The sequence below is a fragment of the Aulonocara sp. 'chitande type north' Nkhata Bay genome, linkage group LG16 (genome assembly GCF_057382095.1).
Source record: "Aulonocara sp. 'chitande type north' Nkhata Bay isolate Kocher_YH1m ecotype deep benthic linkage group LG16, A_spYH_male_GT1.1, whole genome shotgun sequence".
Classification (NCBI taxonomy): domain Eukaryota; kingdom Metazoa; phylum Chordata; class Actinopteri; order Cichliformes; family Cichlidae; genus Aulonocara; species Aulonocara sp. 'chitande type north' Nkhata Bay.
In genome coordinates this window covers 22,027,386-22,048,138 of record NC_141359.1, presented here as the reverse complement: position 1 = coordinate 22,048,138, position 20,753 = coordinate 22,027,386, and the positions used below count along the sequence as shown (strand labels likewise).

At 43.1% G+C, this 20,753-nt stretch overlaps 1 protein-coding gene across 2 annotated transcripts; it reads left to right on the top strand.

Annotated features, from left to right (window-relative positions):
* The first annotated feature begins 1,040 nt into the window (after nt 1–1,040).
* Nucleotides 1,041–12,925, top strand: LOC147311475 (uncharacterized). 2 transcript variants are annotated; one of them, XM_086266667.1, is made up of 8 exons: nt 1,041–1,364; nt 2,002–2,352; nt 2,741–2,808; nt 3,133–3,361; nt 7,453–9,440; nt 9,646–9,864; nt 11,479–11,619; nt 11,862–12,925. In XM_086266667.1, the coding sequence occupies exons 1-7, from the start codon at nt 1,313–1,315 to the stop codon at nt 11,581–11,583; spliced, it is 3,012 nt and encodes a 1,003-aa protein (XP_086122793.1). In that variant the 5' UTR covers nt 1,041–1,312; the 3' UTR covers nt 11,584–11,619; nt 11,862–12,925. The 2 variants fall into 2 exon arrangements, with proteins under 2 accessions (XP_086122793.1, XP_086122792.1); XM_086266666.1 differs by lacking the exon at nt 1,041–1,364 and having other exon boundaries at nt 1,430–2,352.
* Nucleotides 12,926–20,753: the final 7,828 nt, after the last annotated feature.

Here is a 20,753-nt window from a genome sequence, read left to right as displayed (position 1 = left end):
AACTACACATTTTTCTTTCCCAGCTATTTATTAATGAGTGACTTATATATATATATATATATATATATATATATATATATATATATATATATATATATATATATATATATATATATATATATATATATTGTACTATTCTTAGTTAGCGTATTGTCTGTCTTGTTAGTGTTGGTTTATGTTGGTTTATAATGGAGCACTGTAACAAAAAAATAATTTCCCCCCAGGGATCAATAAAGTATTCTGATTCTGATTCTGATTGTAAACCCAGCTGAATTAAAATTGTAAGTCTGCACAAACTGTACAGGGATGAAACTAGTTCACTAAAACTTGCCACAACAATTTATGGACCCAACTGTAAATTCATCTGGTAAGGGCATGTGGACATCTTTTCAGAAGTGTAATCCAGCCTTATTTTTTTTTAAAAAAGAATTAATCATCAGTTTTTGCCTTATGAAAAAAGTTGATGTTGTTTTTTTTTCTCCTAAAATCTACATTATTTCATCACCTTTCCATGATTATGATTTACATTTTTAAGGAAATAGCCGCCTTTTTCTGTTGCCCTTGTCATTGTTGATGTTGTCATCAAAATTTAGTAATAAACATGTTTTGGACATGGGCCTGGTTAATGTATTTTATTGTTATTTAATTTTTAAATGTTATTAAAGTCTGGAAATGTAACCCAAACGTTTACAAAATTAATATGCGGATACAATATTTGTAACAGACACTGAGGTGATGAAATGTGGCTAACGTTTTGAAATGTGAGTAAATCTGTTGTAGCTGTAACTTATTCTGGGGAGGGAAATATTGAACAGTCGCCACATGAAACAGTGTGTATTCCGTTAATGGATACGACACACTGGCTATATCGTGTTTCACTTGTGTTTGCAGCAAGTGAAGCAAATACTGGTACACTGGAATCGTGAGCGAACAACCTAGCTTACTGCAAATGGAAGAAAACTGGCTGTTTGAGTGACAGCCGCAGCAGCCAATCGCAATTGGCTCGGGCGAAGCTCTTTAAAGCTTCTGCTAATAGCCTTTGTGTGAAGGCGGGGAGCCCTTCGCTCGGTTAGTCTGCTGATTAGCAACAAACAGAAGGTTACGAGTTTGAAAAATTGGACTATTTGACTACTAGAGCGGCGTTGTGGCGGCTGAAGGGGGGTGAACTATGTCGGGTGTCTGACTGGAGCTTGTTGGCTCGCTTTTGAAGGGGTCCGGCGGTGATTATTGCAACATTTTCGAGCTGGTCGGGGCGACCAGCCTCGCTTTTAGGTCGTCCAAGTCGCGATGCTGAGCTGATAGCTGCGTCATCATGTTGCTTCCGACTCGAGTTGGCGAAAAGAAATCACAAGTTAACGCCAGAGGTGAGGCTGCCCGCCGTCATCCACCCCCGGAGGCCACTCCCGACCTCTGAGACAGATGGAAGACGGACTGCCGGCGAGGGGTTGACGGTGAAGCCTGTTTACGCGGTCGTTGTGGTGACTTTACATCACTTGGCTTGGCGTTGTTGGCGCGATACTCTCCTGGGTTATTATCAACATTTGGAGGGATATTAAAAAAGAACCTGGTTGCCCGACAGTCGAAACCGAGAAATTGCTAAGAAATTTGACCAAACGTGTCCCAAGGAGGAAGTGTAACTATTGCATATTAGGGATGTTTGGATAGAGAGAAGTGATGCTCTCATTGACAGCAAGGATACAAAGCAGGGGCAGGGAAATGCGGCTGATTCCCGTCTGACTTTTCTTCTGCTTTTCAAGCCACAATGAGAGGCGCTAGTTATTGAGAATTTACTCTGTGGTGCACTACATTGTGTCAGACTTTTCAACTGCGTGTTTTCGTGCCTCTGTCGTCCTTTATCGCCTCATCCACGTGGACTTCGTTTCAGGTCGTTGGGTAAAGTTTCGTAAGAGGGCGATCCAGAAAGGTGGTGGTGGGGGTAGTCCTTCTGAGACTACAAAGTTGTATCTTTTTATTGGAAAATAAATCCTCATTTTTTTAAAGAAAAAATGGCTTGTGACTGTTCTCACACCAACGCCCAATACGAAAACGCAGAGACATGTTGCCCGTCCAAGCCCTGGTCGGATGGAGATAGAAAGCAATCCCGGCAGAAGGAGTCAGCGGGGTGCTCGAGTGGGCGTGGGTCCACCGCACGGTGGTCCCCCAACTTTGAGGTGATAGACGGGCTGCTGTATCGAAAGAAACTGGAAAGGGGCTTCATCAACTACCGGGAGGTTTTGAATGAGGACCGAAGACATGAGGCAATCTCCACTTTCCACATAAGGCGACCGGGCCAACGCCACCTCTCACTGGAAGAGACGTACAAATGCGTGGCTGAAAACTACTGGTGGGAAGGTATGAACATCACTTTTGTCTTCTAAGTGTCTTGGTAAAGCATGCGAGTCATGTGTAGACTGCTACAAATGCATATTAATCTTATAACTGCCTACTAATGATGTTATCTATACACTAGCAGAGATTTAAGCATTCCAATTGTAAGTGTAGGGATACTTGAAACAGACTCGCATATGCACAAGTGGTTGAATCAGTCAAAGGTTGTGAGACTTATTCAGACATGAACAATAGGTGTTAATCACACCCCTTGCTGTTCTTTTTGGTGAGGCATTACCAAGTGTCGAGACAGTTGTGACACCTTTAAAACGATTAGCCCGATCCAGCCCAAAATCTTTCCTGTCTTTTGTTACCTCATGTTCTGATGTTTGAACAACTGCTTTCTTCACAGGGATGTACTTTGAGATCAGAGACTTTGTCCTCAGCTGTCCAGAGTGTCAGCACAACAAGAAATCGGAGGTGAGTGTACACTGGAGTTGATGAACTGACAGCAAATGCTATCCCGGAGCCTTGTTTCTTCTCATCAAACTTTAAGCGCCTCTTCATTTTTATGGAGACGGCCTTCTTTTTCGGCATCTCACACATTTTAATTCACACCTTCTAACTCATTCCCACTTACTCTCACGCTTGTCTCCTGGAAGTGCTTTCTCACACACACACACACACACACACACACACACACACACACACACACACACACACACACACACACACACACACACAGCATACTCCCATAATAAAGTATTTCGATCTGTCTTTTTCGTTTTTGTCTGTGCCTCGTAGGAGCCGGGTGGCAGAGGATGTGTCACAAAGACAGTAGTGTCACACAGCTCCGACATGCTGAGCAAGCTGAGGAGTCAGCGTGAGGCAGGCCTGTTCTGTGACATTACCCTGCGGACAAGCGGGCGTTCCTTCTTAGCGCACAGAGCCGTCCTGGCAGCCGTCAGTGATCACTTTCAGGAGATCTTCACGGAAATGGACTCGAGCATGAAGGCAGACATAGATCTCACAGGTAAGAGTGGACACCTGGGTGCCACATCTCTCTACTTGAGCTGTTTTTTTGGGTAGGTGGTTGAAGGCAGACCAAAATACCTTACCGAGCCTGATCCTTCTCCTCACATCAGTCACTCTGCCCCCACAGGTGTCAAAACTTCAGTGTGAATATTTCTGGTCTAAATGCCTGAAAAATTGTTTAGTTCAATTTAATTAATATAGCACCAGATCACAACAGCAGTCGCCTCAAGGCATTGTATACTTTAAGGTAAAAACCCTACAGTCACACAGAGAAAAAATCGGATGACGTTCTATGAGCAAGCACTTGGCGACAGTGGAAAGGAAAGACTCCCTTTTAACAAGATCGCTCTTGCGGAACTAGGTTAGAGAGGGCCTTGACTGGTTGGGGGTGAGCGTACAGTACACATTATATGTGTATTATATATGTTTAATCTATTCTCTTTACATAGAAAAGCACTTTTTGAAACAACCTCTGCCTTGCCCCTTTTGGATAGATAAAGTCCACTACTGTTTAAAAAAAAAAAAAAAAAGAAAAAATTTTACTATATATAAACTAGAGATGGACCGATCTGATATAAGGTATCGATCCGATACTGACCTAAATTACTGGATCCGATATCGGAGAGAATTAAAAAAGGTAATCCGATCCATTAAATATCAAAAAAGCACCTCACAAAACTTGGGTCATGGCGTAACTCGGCTCATAATCTTAGCACATCGGAGCAAAATGCGTCACGTGATAGAGCGGCTGTGGCGTGCAAGACCTGTCGGCGGTCTGGTTGAGTATTTGTAGCCTCGCGACCAAACCGGCATTTCATCTCCGAGAAAGTTATCCCCGAGAGAAGTAAAGCAAGTGTGTAAGTTCATCTCTGAGTGTTTGTAAAGCATTCCAGTGTTAAGCTTAACAACCGATATATGGAGCGACTGCCTCTTCTTGCTGCTACTTCAATGATGAAACTGATTAATGATCAGCTGATCGGCTTTTCTGTCGCGAGTCTGTCTCTCTTGTTTGTTTATCGTTAACTTCGCCAGAAAGAGGAAACCAGCAGCTGAACAACAGCAGCACATTTAAGCTTGATAAGCTGTTGTTAGAATTTATTTAATATTACTTTCTAAACCAGGATCTTTTTCTACGTAGCTGACAGCTGGTAACTGTGCAGGGGCGGATCTAGCAAAGTTTAGCCAATTGGGCCGATAGGGCATGAACGGGGAAAAGGGGGCACAAAGAAATACTTTTCTTTTCTTATTCTCATTTAAAATGTTGAGCTTTTAATAAATAATTATCTGAATCTTACGCCCAAAGTTTTAATCTGATGTAAAATGTATAGAAGTCCATTACTGTATATAGTAACTATTAAGTCTAATATACCCTAGTAAGCTATAGTACTTTTTCTTTTGGGAAGGTACCATCTGTGCAGTCTGCAGTTCTGTTGAAGAAAGATGTTGAATCTATTTAATTATTCTTGAAAAATAATTTATTTCTGTGCATTTTTTTTCACACTGCATCAAATTAAAGTTGATTACGTTGATTAAGCATCATAAGGTGAGGGGTGGTTCCCTATTTTTATTTTTTTTATTTTTTATTTTTTTTTTGCTGGAACCCTGTTAGTTAGGTTGCTTACTCTTTAAAATACCAGAATTGGGAGGATAGACTAGGTTTAAGTTTATTAGATTGATCAGTTTTGCTGAACTATGAAATATTTTGGGTGCAGTGTATGTTTTGCATACAGGTATAAGAGAATAGCTTTAGTGTTTTATTTTTTTTAAACTTGAGTTTGAACTTATACAAAATGCAGCAAAATATTAAAAAAACAGTTTTATTTATTAAAAAACACACTATATCGGATTCATATTGGTATTGGCCGATATCCAAATTTATGATATCGGTATCGGACATAAAAAAAGTGGTATCGTGCCATCTCTAATATAAACGTATACAAAAATTCAAAAGCTACATGCTTGTATAAGATCAACTGTGATAAAATATTTGTCTAATTTAAGAGATTCCTGAATGTTGTTCCACCATTAAGAGACAAAACTTAAACTCGTGTTTCAAAGCTATTCATGTGAGCATAAGTAACAAGGTACTTTTGTTAAGGATGGCTTGGAGATAAAAGAGAAAACAGACTTGTTCCCTTTGAGTGTTAAGTTTTAGCCATTATACCACTTATTTCAAAATGATGGTTGCTGAAACTGTCCCCAGTAATACTTGAAAGGGAGAACTGTGAGCATGAAGGGGCTTGAGAGTATTGGCAGTTACATAACAGGAGCTGCATCCAAAAACAAATTTGTGGCACTTTCACTCCTCCTTCGTGCAGCAAATGATCAGGTTTATGGAGCACTAAGTATAATTAGGGTTTGGACTTAACTATTAAATAAATGAACAGGATAACTACCAATCTGAGACCGTTTTGACTGCAGCACAATGAATGATTTCCAAGAAAGGCTCTCAGAAAAGTGCGTGTTTGTCTGAACTCGTCACATCTCCCAGATTTTTGCCTCACTTTTGAATGCTGGCATTAAGAAATGGCGTAAATACTTCTAGCTTGTGATATGGTCGAGCTGCAGACTGTATATTTTGTTTCAATTTTAGGATAGCCCAACCCTTATTTCCATCATCCATAAATCTCCACATTACTAAATTAAATGTTTCTTTTTCCCTTTAAAACATCAGATAATGCTAAAAAATGTCCATTATAATTTGTGTGCTCTAGACAACTTTCCCATTGTTCATTTTTCCTCTTTTTTTACATGACTTATTGTCCAAAATCTAAAAGATTTTTTTATTCATTTTCATGAAAATTAATGCACCCATTTGAGAAGATTGTACCAGCAGACTTTTGCTCGCCAGTCATTATTTAGTAATCAGAACACTGACTGTCTTTCAAGCAAATGCTAAATACAATGTTGCAGCTCCAGTCAGTAATAAACTTAATAAACTGCAGTCAACATTGTCCCTTTATTGCCCTGTTGACAATAATTCCAGGTTAGAACAAACAGTAGAGTCATTTATAATTCTGAGTGATTTATTACACAGATTTTAATGAATACAGATTTATTAAGAGACTGAATGCAAATAATGCGAACTCCTGACATTAGGTAAGAAAATTAACGTCTTATCATTGCTCAAACAATAGTGTGAAGGAAACTTAAGATGTAATCATATCATCCAGCTGATTCAGAGGTCTTTGTGATGACATTTGGCATTTTGTAAAGACGTATTCACTCTAAAAATTCAGACTTAGGCTACGTCCACACGTACCCGGGTATTTTTGAAAACGCAGATTTTTCTATGCGTTTCCACCTTTCGTCCACACGTAAACGGCGTTTTCGGTCACTGAAAACAGAGATTTTTAAAAACTCCGGCCAGGGTGGATATTTTGAAAACTCCGTTTTTGCATTTACGTGTGGACGAGAAAAACGGAGAAAACGCAGCGTCAAAGGTGTGCGCCTTTTTTGACGTCACACTGTGCGCCACGTTATTGTTTCGGTGAAATGAATTTCTACAATACTGTTAATTGTACTCTCTGCAGTGTTTAAATGCTTACATATACACACACAGTTACTGTCCCTCCACACATACCACGCGGTTCTGCTTCTATGCCCCAGCTTTGTTTACTTTTTCCCGCCGAGGTTTCTAGACTTCTGATTGGCCAACATTTCTACACGGTTAGGAATATATCGCCACCTGTTGCTTTGGCATGTTCCTAGCAGCGTTTTCCTTCATTCTGCATTTACGTGTGGACAGGATTATTTTTTTAAAAATGAAAACGGAAAATCTCCGTTTTCAAAAATACCCGTGTACGTGTGGACGTAGCCTTAGAGAGTCTGGTCCTTAAAATGGGATTTGGCTGTTGTCTGTGTTATCGTTTACTTATCTTTGATGTGTGTTCTTACATGAGAGCAGAAGTGTCCATGATTAAAGGAGTTGTTAATTTGTCGTCTTGTTTCAACTGTCATGTTTACACTTTGCTCCCTCTTGGAGTGCTCTCCCTCTGATCTTCTGTTTACACCAAATTGCTTTCATCTCCCTCTTCTCACCCTCTGATTGACCAGTGATCTAATTAAAGGCTCCTTTTAACCCCCCAGGTTTCAGTGAGGACAGCCTTCTCTCTCTGCTGGATTTCTCCTATTCCTCCACTCTGTGTGTTCGCCGTGAGGATCTACCTGAAGTCATTGCCATGGCCCGCCACCTGGGCATGTGGCTTGCAGTGGAAGCCTGCTCTGCCCTCATTAAAGAGCAGGAACAGCAACTTCATCCAAACTCAGCCTATGCTGGTTCGTGCCGTGAGCGTCATCACCACCAGAGGGAAAGCAAAAGGAAAAGGGTTTTGGGATTAGAGAACAATGTGAACGCTGCCTTCAGTCTAACACTGGATGCATCAGACGAGTCTTTTGAAGGAAGTCCCAGCCGCAATTTACGCAGAATGCCAAAATCCCAAAACGGCCACCCTCTAAGTCCCTCACACAGGATGAAGCTCATGGACTTTAAATCGCCCTCTTCAAAAAAGGCCTCCACACCTCGAAATGCCACATCTACCCCACAGTCACAGAGTTACTCACCCGTATCCCCATCGAACACCCGTCTGCTCCGCTCCACTCCTGGAGCTGCCAAGCAGGTTCAGAGATTGCTGCCAATGTCGGAGACCTCTCAAAAAAACAAAAAATCTCATCCCATCTCCCAGCTTTCCTGCTCTTCTAGATTGAGACCTGGCATGGTGTGCAGCCCTGTGAGGGTTAAGCAGGAAGTTGAGGAGGTTGGCGAGGATGAAGAGGATTATGCCAGAGCACAGGAAAAGTACAAGTTGATGAATGTTCTGGGGTTACAAAGGACTTCTCTCCTCCCCAGACCAGAAGATCTTATTGGCTGGAGACAAAAGAAGCGACTAAGAAAGCTGAAGGCCAACAACTATTCACTCACCAAGCGCCGGAAACCCCGTTCACCGTCCCCAGGACTATCATATGGGGATGTGACTCTGGCGTTTCCCCTCTGCAACCCTGTTAACACTCACCTCCTCCATAAGCCTGCGAAGACCAAACCTGCTGCAGCAGCTAGCACAGAGAAGATTACAGCTAAGAGGCCAAAAACCACTCGGAAGCGTGTTCCTCCCAGTGACAGGAGCATGCGAAGTAAAGGGGTGTTACCTGACATGTTCCAGCCTATATCCAGGGTTGCCTTTGGGGGGAGGCAACTGAGACAATCCGTAAGGAAGGGTGACGGTTCCCACCTTCATTCTCAGCAGCCTCTGCGACGTGGCTCGAATAAAAAGCTAGTCAGAAACAAAGTCAGGATCAAATCAGAACCAGCTGAATACGCTCTCTCAGGTCTCCGATTTTCATCAAACAATTACTGCGGCCACACACCCCACAAATCTTTACCTTCACAGAAGATACAGGCTAGAAATAAGGTCACTGTTGAGACAGTCAGAACACTGCGATACAACAGCAGCCGTCCTGCAGCAAAGGCTAAACTCAGACGGGGCTCCACGAAGGAGGCGAAGAAGGTGAGGTGTAATGCCAGAGAAGAGGGAAGAAAGGTGGGAAGCCAGGGGCTAAGAGGGACCATGGACACTAGACCAAAAGTGAAGGAAAATAAACCTGATGGGCTCCAGTTTTCAGAGCAAGCACCTCCACCGTCCATCTACGACCACCCTCTTTATAAAGTCATCAAAGAGGAACCAGCAGAACCTGTGCCAGTTGGAGCTTTCCCTGATCCTCCCTCACCAGACCTGGGTAAACGCCAGAGCAAGCCCCCCATCAAGTTACTGGACTCTGGCTTTCTGTTTAGCTTCTGCCGGCCAGCAGGGGGGCCCATGTCCGGACTGAAGAAAGAGGAGGAGAGTGTTGATATCTGCTTAACACGCTCTGTGTCACAAGTTGGAGAGAAATTTGAAGCAGAAGAGTTACCCCACAGGACTCTGAGAGCCAGAGGGCCACCCATCCTGCCGGTGGTGAAGAGGGAGAGAGAGGAGAGGAAAGTGACCCAAGTTAAGGGCCGTAGACCCAGGCCCAACCCTCGAAACACTTTACCTCTAGCCAGGTGTGCTAGGTCAAAACCTGCAGGGACCATGCCAAAGGTAAAAAAAAAAAAAAAAATACTAAGTAGCAAACTATAGTGACGATTATGATCTCATGCTTGCTTTTATATCTAATTTTATAACTGTACAGTCTTTGTTTGATGCATCGCCTGTGGCGCCTAATCTTTTAAAAGCATTTAATCATTTCTATCTAAAAATGTGAATAAAACTCATTAACTAATAATTTTATTTTATTTTTCTCTAGCAACAAGGTAAGCTTCTTGCTCTGAGCAGTAGGAGCTGTGCCATGCTGGATGCTGTACGTCGGGCACGACTAAAGCAGCTCAGAGGGCCTCGTAGTCAGGCCCCTAAAGTTCCCAAAGCAGCCCACGCCTGTCTGCAGTGCTCAGCCTCCTACAAGGATTGTGATGCCCTAATTATGCATCGCCTTAGGCACATCGAGGGCAAGCACTGGCCATGTCTGGTAAGCACCAAGGAATTCAAATATTAGTTTTTCTGACAACATCATGTTTTAGTACCTGCTCGGCTCACTTAGAACCGCAGATGAGCAGATACTAAAAGAAAAAGTACCGGGTACTATAACCCAATGGGAAAACACCGAAAACCGTGGCGAACCATGCCAAGTCGATCCGAGTTGGTACTAACAGAAAAGGGGCTTTAGTGACCTTTCACTGCATCTTTGGGACAGTACTACCTTGTGTCTAAGATCTTTTTCTCCTGCTGCTCTGCTCAGGGTGTTAGAAAGCATTGAGGTGATACTTTTTTTCATGTGGCATTTAGACAAAAACACAAGGTCTGTTAATTCTAGCTTTCTTTCTAATAGGCCAAGCACAGCCTTTATTTTTAAACTTGCACTGGTGGCGACTTTGGTCAGAAGATGTAGCGAAGTTTGAGAGACCAGAAGTGTTGTTCTTAAAAACCTTACAACAAACATGAAACCATTCTGTCTGGATGAAACAGGGCTTCATATTAGTTTACTTGACCTCATTTTAGTTTTAATTGCAAACGAAAAGAAAAATGGATGATTTTATATAGGCTGACAGTAATTTTAGCACCAAATATGCCCATGATGAGAAATTAAATGGTTGGTCAACAGTTTTCTACAGTTTTTGGTTTGAACAGCGTTTTCTTGAACTATAAGGTGAGTCAAAAAGAATCAAAGTAATGGACATGTTCACAAGTGCTCAGTTAGGCCTTTACACTAGTACCTACTCAGGTCTGTTCGGCACAGCTCAACACAGCTTTCAGGGTTTTCCATTGGGTCACAGTACCTTCCCTTTTTTTTTTTTTTTTTTTTAGTACATACTCCTCAGGGGTTCCAAGTGATTCGAGGCTATCCAAAATGTGACATCAACAGAGAGCATGCCATGGCTGGCCAGTGCCGTTACTCAATGAGTCATGATAGCATCTCTTTGCAAAAATCAAAACCACCATTTTTCAAACACAGCAACGAGGGAGAGAGCTGCTCAAAGAACAACACTGTGGTCCCAGAGTCTGACAAAAACCCACAGACCGAGCAGCAGCTATACCATTGCCTCGAAGTCCTCTTTTGTTGTGGTGTTCGTGTTGCGTACAAATGACATCACAGGACTTTTGACTGGGTTGATTTAACGATGGTACTTGATTGTAATTGAAACTGAGTCAAGTTGAGGCGAGTCTAACTCATCCCATACTTCTGAAAGCATGTCTGGAGAAACTGTAGCCGCTGCTGTAATCCTACAAACACGTGAAACTTACAATTCTCCTCTTTATAACAGCGCATGTTTCGATTGTTACCAGTGAACGGCTGCGGAATAAAGGCACTTTGAAGTTGGATCATTCTTTTTGTAGCTCAGAGCTATTTCTTTCTCAAATTTGGTGGAAGTGTTATCTAGTCACCAGCAATGCGCACATAAACGTATCAAAAAGGCAGTGGCCACAATGACTCAGTTGCCATAGGTGTAGTTCTTGTCTAACAAAGTCTTTCCTGCTTTTTGGGTGGCATTGAGGCACTTGGGAGTTTTGTTAAATTGCAGCATCGCAGCTCTTTTCCAGTTATTTCTTTGTTATTAACACTTTCTGTTCCCCTCTGCTGCAGCTCTGCAGTAAGACGTTCTTTCGACTAAGGAATGTACGGAATCACATCCGCACCCATGACCCCAAGTTGTATAAATGCCGGAGTTGCATTGCTGCTGGTTCATGAGGAAGCTGGAGGACCTGCTCATGCACTGAGACTAAGGTGAGTGGAAGCGACGCCTTAGAAAACTGAGCTACACATCAGTCAGTCATCTTTCATAGTGCTGCCTGATGTGATTGATGAGTGGGGAAGATGAATGTTTAGTTGTCCTTTGCTCTTCACACTGCTCGCGGAGGGGGGGGCTATCAATATCCTTACAGTTCAGTATGATCATCTGCTCAATACCTGCATTGATTTTTCTTCAGTGTCTCGTCTGTTTCTTAACACTCGTGTTTATTTTCCAGGATGATGGCTGTCTGTGTCTCAACGCCAGGGAACAGGCCAGAGTCACATGATCGATCTGCAGCGTGTACATAATGCATCCACCACACACAAGCACAACGGCCTGTGGAAAGGCATAATTACTCGAGCTTCTAATCATTGCCGTTGCCAATGATTGCTAATGTTATTTAAATAACCAAACCAAGGTTGCTGTTCCTGTTTGCTTTTCCGTACATACAGAAGTTTAAACTTGAACATTACACTCAGGGGGCGGGGAATGTGATGCCACGTTATAAAGTGATTTAACATCACTTTTGTGTACAATATTGAAATATAAAGTGATTGTTATAACTATTACTTCTACTTAATGTCATCTTTATTTTTCTATGTATAGATTACATTTGGAGTGCACTTATATCATAGCTTATGTTGTAAACCTAAGAAGTAGTACTGAAATCGATGGTTTGGAGTTCAGAGCGGGAATACTTGAAGTGGTGCAAGTGCTGAAGGGAATACTTGAAGGTGGAGGTGGGATTTAGGAGTGAGCCTTTCCTTGAGGTGTTTCAGTGGGTCTTTTGTCTTTTGGTGTGAAAACTTTTAAATGACTTCACTAGTCTTTCCCTCCTTTTGTATTGATCTGCTAATCTTCACCTAGTCCCGGAGCCTGTGGTTTGACCCGAGGGTGGGGGGTGCTGGGTGTGGTGAAACCGCTGCATGTGTATTTCCAGGCCATTTGTAGTCTCCTCCCCCACCCCACCCCACACACACACCCGTCCCTTCATCTTTTCTAAGGCTGCCACTTTAAAAAAAAAAGAAAAAAAAAAAAGAAAAGGGAAAGTGTCTCGTTTTTAATGTGAATTTCTGAACTAGTAATCAACACAACTGTCATTACAGATGTTTTATTGATTGTTTCCTCCACTTAAATCCAAGCTAAGATGCTCATCTTGTTCTACTTCAAATTCTACTGAGTAAATGCAATGTGTGCACATACAGAGATGTCTATGTTTCACAGATTGATTTTAGAAATAAATGAGCTGTCTTGCTATCTGTAAAGACTGAATAAATTTTTGCCTTTTGTATCCTTTTATTCCAATTTAAGTATATATATATATATCTGATATAATACGCTTTTGTAAGTGCAAATGGTGACAAAAGATTCAAAACTGTATACCTGGTACAGTTTCATGCCAAAATCTAAGCAGGAAACTTGACCTTAAAATTCAAGGGGACTTTTTTTGTTGAAGATTTAGTTAGCATCTAGAAAATGGTGTAGCTTTGTGCTTGTCTGTATTTTTGCATAAGGGACATAGTTCCTCATATCTCTCGAGGGAATTTCATTTGCCATTGTTCCACAATAACTCAAAAACAAGGAGAGATTGTGACCATATTTCACATTAGTTGTATAATGAATTTATTACTTTTTATGCTCACCGGTTATATTTCTTCACCGCATATGACTCTGGACAGAGCTTCATCTAACCTGCAACCTAACTGGTTGGCAGAGGCACTCGAACTACAAGGTACTAATTGGAATTTGTCATTTTAGTTTCAGTCCTTTTGGTAAATATTTGGTAATTATAATTAAGGAAGCTTTTTTCCACCCGGCAGCTGCTTAGGCTGCTGCCCCCGCGACCCGGCCTCGGACAAAGCGGATGAAGATGGATGGATGGATTGTTTCCACCACCGAGAAAGATAAAAGATTGCTCTCCAGAAGTCCACATTTCAATTTAAGTACAAAAGTTCCACTTAGAAGTTTGAGTCACTCATTTTAAATTTTGACTTGGCTATAAATAAGTCTCCATGTGTAACAGTAGGTGTCACTTTTTAAAAAGGGGAAAAATCCAGGCCCAGCTTTCCTGTCTCTCTCTTAAAATGTTCATAATTATTTGGGTTTTAAAAAATGTTATTTTGAGCCTCCTCAGTGTTTCAATCAGAAGATCTGACATTGCACAGTTTTCAGAATGCATATATGCATCGATAACTGATCTTGATTATGTGATATATATTACATTAGTCTGTACTTTTCCACTACTATACTACAAATTATAAGTAATTTGACTCTATAGGATTTTTTCCTCTGGAAATTTTTCAAAAGAAATTTTGAAAAATTGATTTGTTAAAGCAGCTGAAATGATGTTCTTGTGCGTAATGTTGCAGAGGGTGGCCATTCATTATAGATGGATGGATGGATAACAGTTTGCTCAGTGACCTCTCCACCACAGTTTCAAACATGCCCAAGCTGGGCCCAGTTATAGACCCAGCCTTCCTAATCATTTCACACAGTCTACTGCTATCACCAGTTCGGATGCTTCTCCCCCAGCAGCGTACATAAAGTACACTGAATAATCTCCGAACTTGTCCGTCTTTTTTTGGCATACAACCTCCTATGTTGGTCTGCCAGTTTAGGCTCTTGTAGATGCGGATTCACACATGCTTGTACTCCACCAAGCTCCAACGTAGATCATCTATGCTGCTAAAACAAGAAAATGTGTAAAGCTGTTAGAATTTGAATATTCTCATTAGCAACATCCATTTGAAACACAGTCTACAGACATGGTTACAACCACAATCTTCTCTGTGGCTTTCCTCTTTTCCTCCTGCCTGGCACCTCCATATTCAGGATCCTTTTGTCCAGCATGTTTACCATACCAAAGCCCTGTCTCTCTAACTTTGTCTCCAAATTGCTCAAACCAAGCAGTCCCGCTCATCCATGATGTAAATCTGAACATCTACAACTCAGCATCCCGCAAACAAGAAAAGGCTTAGAGCCGATCCATGGTCTAATTCCAACTCCACCTTGAACCCATCTATCACTTCACTGCTGTCTTGCTGTCCTCATACATGTCCTGCACCACCCTCACATACAGTGGGGCAAAAAAGTATTTAGTCAGCCACCGATTGTGCAAGTTCCCCCACCTAAAATGATGACAGAGGTCAGTAATTTGCACCAGAGGTACACTTCAACTGTGAGAGACAGAATGTGAAAAAAAAAAAAAAAAAAAAATCCATGAATCCACGTGGTAGGATTTGTAAAGAATTTATTCGTAAATCAGGGTGGAAAATAAGTATTTGGTCAATAACAAAAATACAACTCAATACTTTGTAACATAACCTTTGTTGGCAATAACAGAGGTCAAACGTTTACTATAGGTCTTTACCAGGTTTGCACACACAGTAGCTGGTATTTTGGCCCATTCCTCCATGCAGATCTTCTCGAGAGCAGTGATGTTTTGGGGCTGTCGCCGAGCAACACGGACTTTCAACTCCCGCCACAGATTTTCTATGGGGTTGAGGTCTGGAGACTGGCTAGGCCACTCCAGGACTTTCAAATGCTTCTTACGGAGCCACTCCTTTGTTGCCCGGGCGGTGTGTTTTGGATCATTGTCATGTTGGAAGACCCAGCCTCGTTTCATCTTCAAAGTTCTCACTGATGGAAGGAGGTTTTGGCTCAAAATCTCACGATACATGGCCCCATTCATTCTGTCCTTAACACGGATCAGTCGTCCTGTCCCCTTGGCAGAAAAACAGCCCCATAGCATGATGTTTCCACCCCCATGCTTCACAGTAGGTATGGTGTTCTTGGGATGCAACTCAGTATTCTTCTTCCTCCAAACACGACGAGTTGAGTTTATACCAAAAAGTTCTACTTTGGTTTCATCTGACCACATGACATTCTCCCAATCCTCTGCTGTATCATCCATGTGCTCTCTGGCAAACTTCAGACGGGCCTGGACATGCACTGGCTTCAGCAGCGGAACACGTCTGGCACTGCAGGATTTGATTCCCTGCCGTTGTAGTGTGTTACTGATGGTGACCTTTGTTACTTTGGTCCCAGCTCTCTGCAGGTCATTCACCAGGTCCCCCCGTGTGGTTCTGGGATCTTTGCTCACCGTTCTCATGATCATTTTGACCCCACGGGATGAGATCTTGCGTGGAGCCCCAGATCGAGGGAGATTATCAGTGGTCTTGTATGTCTTCCATTTTCTGATGATTGCTCCCACAGTTGATTTTTTCACACCAAGCTGCTTGCCTATTGTAGATTCACTCTTCCCAGTCTGGTGCAGGTCTACAATACTTTTCCTGGTGTCCTTCGAAAGCTCTTTGGTCTTGGCCATGGCGGAGTTTGGAGTCTGACTGTTTGAGGCTGTGGACAGGTGTCTTTTATACAGATGATGAGTTCAAACAGGTGCCATTCATACAGGTAATGAGTGGGGGACAGAAAAGCTTCTTACAGAAATGGTAAATGGCCTGTATTTATATAGCGCTTTTCTAGTCCCTAAGGACCCCAAAGCGCTTTACATATCCAGTCATCCACCCATTCACACACACATTCACACACTGGTGATGGCAAGCTACATTGTAGCCACAGCCACCCTGGGGCGCACTGACAGAGGCGAGGCTGCCGGACACTGGCGCCACCGGGCCCTCTGACCACCACCAGTAGGCAACGGGTGAAGTGTCTTGCCCAAGGACACAACGACCGAGACTGTGTGAGAAGACGTTACAGGTCTGTGAGAGCCAGAGATTTTCCTTGTTTGAGGTGACCAAATACTTATTTTCCACCCTGATTTACGAATAAATTCTTTACAAATCCTACCATGTGGATTCATGGATTTTTTTTTCACATTCTGTCTCTCACAGTTGAAGTGTACCTCTGGTGCAAATTACTGACCTCTGTCATCATTTTAAGTGGGGGAACTTGCACAATCGGTGGCTGACTAAATACTTTTTTGCCCCACTGTACTTCTCTGCCACTACGGGCTTCCTTCTCCTAAATATTAAGGCTGATTGTTTTTCACATTTCTCAATTCCCAACCTAGCTTGAGTACAGCAGAGGGCACATTTTGAAGCATTTGCACAGGTGTTCCTGAGCAAACCACTGAAACTTGAACTGCCCTGCAGCTGACACGATGTAAGGGGGGAAAGAGAAATTTTCACTGTAATAATTACAACTGATCAAACCAGACAAAGCACTCTGCATAAGCATCACGTTTTAGACTTGTCTTTTACTCACAAAACACATTTGCGTGAATCAACAGGATATTTGCTGGAATATTTCACATAAATGCCATGGGAAATAATAATAATAATATTTTTTAAGTAGAAACTTGGGCGCTTCATTAAAAAACAGTACTCAAACCCGACACTAGATGGCAGCCTACACTAGTGGATAACAATGCATGCTCAGTAACAATAAGACTACAATGCAAAATGGTTCCAGCAGAGCTCTGAAAACCTTCAGACATCGCCCAGTGTAGAGGGAAAATAAGCACGGTGTAATTATTTCGTGAAAAGACTTCATAAATATAGCAATTACCTTAATTTTCCAATAACTAATTATTCACACACACACACACACAATAGGAGAGCATTACAGCGATTCCCGCGAAAACTGCAAATAAGGTTAAAAATTGTGGTTTTGAGTGAGACTCAACACTTTGCATTTGGGAGTTAATTAAGCAAAGACGCTGAATAAAAGTACGTTGACCCCGCACTTCCATTAGCCTCGGTTCCCGGTGCAGCTTATTATAGTATAAAACTCCTGAGTGGCCTCACACTGCAGCATTATTCGGGGGCTTGGGTGTACTTTTTCAGACTCATAACCAACAGAGCTTACTTAGGTTACCCTTGCTTCACCGCCGACTGCATATGCGGGCTTATGTGAGTTTAGGGAGCCATGGAGAGTACGCCCAGGAACAGCTGACAATTTATGCTAGTGGGGCCCCCACATTCTCAGAGAGAGAGGGGGGAGTGAGGTGGGTAGGTGGGAGAGAAAGAGAGGGAAAGAGAAGAAGCTAGAGGAGGAGAGAGGGGGGGAAAGAAAAGGAGGGGGGACCGAGAGGGCAAGAGGGGTGAGGAGTAAGGATGGTTGGGGCGCGAAGCAGACGTGAGTTGTTGGGGCGCGAGAGAGGGGGGAGGAAAAAAAGGCGAAGGAGAGAGGGGGAAAAGGGAGGCTGTCTTGTTTGTAGCTTGTCAGCAATTGCTTGAGACAAGCTTCCCCTCCATGTGTGAAAGCTACTTGGCATGGAATGCTTGGACTGTACCAAGTGCTGGCAGGCTGGAGGGGGGGACAGAGGAACAGACCCGGATTGAGGAGCCAGTGTGTGGCTGAAGTAATCCTTCGGCAGTGTCGGCTCTTTGATGTTGTATCTTTTTGGATGTGTGTGTGTGTGTATATGTGCGTGTGCTTGGAGAAAGGAGGGAGGGAGTTGTGTGGGTGTGAATGGGGCTGGAGAGAGAGCGTTCTGTATGGATATGTGCTCTCTCTCCCCAGCAGCAACAAAAGAGAGGGAATGCTCCCCCCATCGCCGGCTCTCAAGAGAAAGAAAGAAAAAAAAAAAAAGGAAAAGATGATGAAACCTGAAGTGGTCATGCAATGTGATTTGTGTGTGTGTGTTCATATAGGCACACCGACATTATGTGCGGTTGCATATATGTGTGTGTGTGTGTGTGTGTGTGTGTGTGTGTGTGTGTGTGTGTGTGTGTGCATGTCACCGTGGATAGCTTCTCCAGTTTAATCTGTTTACTAACAATCTGCTTGAATCCTGTTTGTGCTGTTTATGTTTTTGTGTGTTTCGAACATCGTCTGTGGGTGGGTTTGTGCATGCACAATTGTCCCTGTGCCTCTTTCAGTGTGTTATGTGTTTTCTCCCCAGTAGAGGATGTTATTGTCTTAAGATTATGTTGGCGTGTGTATGTGCATGCACTGGGGGTCAACCTCCAGTAGCCTGTTGCTTTCTGCTGCTGACTGCTCTCTCAGCTTCCCATCAGGAGGAATGCAGACTGAGACGAATTCCTGCAGGATTCCTCATCTCTGGCTTCATTATTCCCACTGCCGCTGCTGAACAAACAAACACACACACATACAAAAAGAAGAAGAAGAATACACACAAGCACACACGTTTCTGCTATTTGCTGACCAAAACAGGAATGGGCTATCCTAAAACCGGGAACTGACTCCAGTCTTAATGATGAACCCAAAAAATTTGAACGGCTTTCTCTGCTTTCTTCCCGTACTTTCCTCCTTATCTCTTCTCCCACTTTTCCTTGCTCCTGGGCTTTCTCACATTCTCCTGATTGCATGGTCTGCTGTTGGTAGGCACACCACTTTTGCTTCCATACTCCTTCTTTCTATCTGTATGTGTGTGTGTGTGTGTGTGTGTGTGTGTGTGTGTGTGTGTGTGTGTGTAGAAAAGCAGTAAAGTTTGACAACGTCCAGTCAGCAGCAGAAAGCTACAGAGCTGTGTCCTCCGTGTTACACAAGGAACTGAAAGCTCCTCTCATCCCTTCACCCCCACTCATCATCTGTTTCCAGGGCCCATGGTTTAAAAAAAGGGAAAAAAAGGAAGAGGCCAAGAAACTGGATGCAATTTTAAATGAATTAGGCCGTGAATAATTTTCATGATGTCAAAATGTATTGGGGTGAAGGCGTTTATGTAATTGGAGCACTTGGTTCACTGCAGCTTAAGACAGGAAATTTTTTATTTAGATGGGAGCGCATGCAATTCTTAATGAACACACACACACACACACAAAATCAGTGGCTTACATGTTTAATTTGTGCACGTATGCACCAGCAAAACACCCACGCAAACACCTGAGTGATGTGATGAATACACTCGGCTGTGCTGACCTCATTTACATGTCCTCTTGAGGAGGTGTACTGTAAAGGAGGGGACAAGGCAGAAGGAAGCATGGGTTGAGGGGAAAAGGAGAGAAAAAGAAAGAGAAGGAGAGGTCGGGAGGAAAGATGAGGGTGAGGAAACTAAGGCACGAAAGTAGGTGTGTTGAAAGGAGGGAACAGGAAAGGAGAAGAGGAGCAGAGACGAGGGGGGTGGGGGGAGAAAAAAGTAAGAGAAGGAAGGTGGCGATGTTAAAAGAAGAAGCACTTTGCCATGTGAATATGTGGCAAAAAGGGGGACAGAAAACACTTGGATTTGAGGAGAGGAAATGATGAAAAGAAAAAGGTGTGAGATGTAAATATAAAGGGTGGGGGGATAGAAGGGGAGGGATGAGGAAATAAGGCAGGGAAAGAGGAAGCAGGTAAGGGCATTTATGGAGGAGTAAAAGATGGGGGGTAAAAGGATAGATGAAAGAGAGGGAAAGTTGAAAGGTAAAGGGGGTGGAGAAATGAATGAAGACTGTGGCCAAGGAAGGCAGGGATGGAGAGAGGGAGGGAGGGAGACTGGGAGAGGAGGGAGGGATAGAGGGAGGGAGCGAAGGGAAAGGGAGGAGGGTTGATCTCTGGGGTTTGAAGCACATTAGTATTCATGGGGAAGAGGAGGCCACAGACAGCAGAGAAACAGAGGGACTGAGAGCAGCATACCACACACATATACACACACTCAACATAAACACACTCACACCACATTTAAGCAAGCACCCACACTTCTCTCTGTATACGTGCCTACACACAAACACCGTTTTATGTATTGCATGTTCTTCATTGGTACAGAGGTCCTAGCCACTCCTTGTGCTGATATGCAAATAGTATGCTAAAAGGCAGCAGAGACAACTGCGCTCCATCTATCCTAATATCTGCAGGTTGCGCACATTAACGTGGATATGGGCCCCCAGAAATCCTCCCAGGAGAAGCTTTAGCGGTCGAGGCCTGTGAAACCGCATTCACCCCCGCTGGCCTCGGATCGAATCCCGCCTCAGAAGCATCTCTCCTGTGTTTTCACCACTTTCCCCCTCCCTCCTTCTCGGTCTATGAAAGCAGAAGATACTAGTGGGCCGTGCATGACGTCTGTCTGCCTGTTTTTTCTTATTCTATTAATTTTTTTAAAAAGGAGATCTTAACGGCTACCGTGTACCTACAGACAACGAGAGGAAGTGAAAGCAGTGGAAGTGATTCGTTTCACCGTGGGAGAGAAGGGCCGGTCTGAGCTCTGGGGAGAAGGTGTAAGACAGAA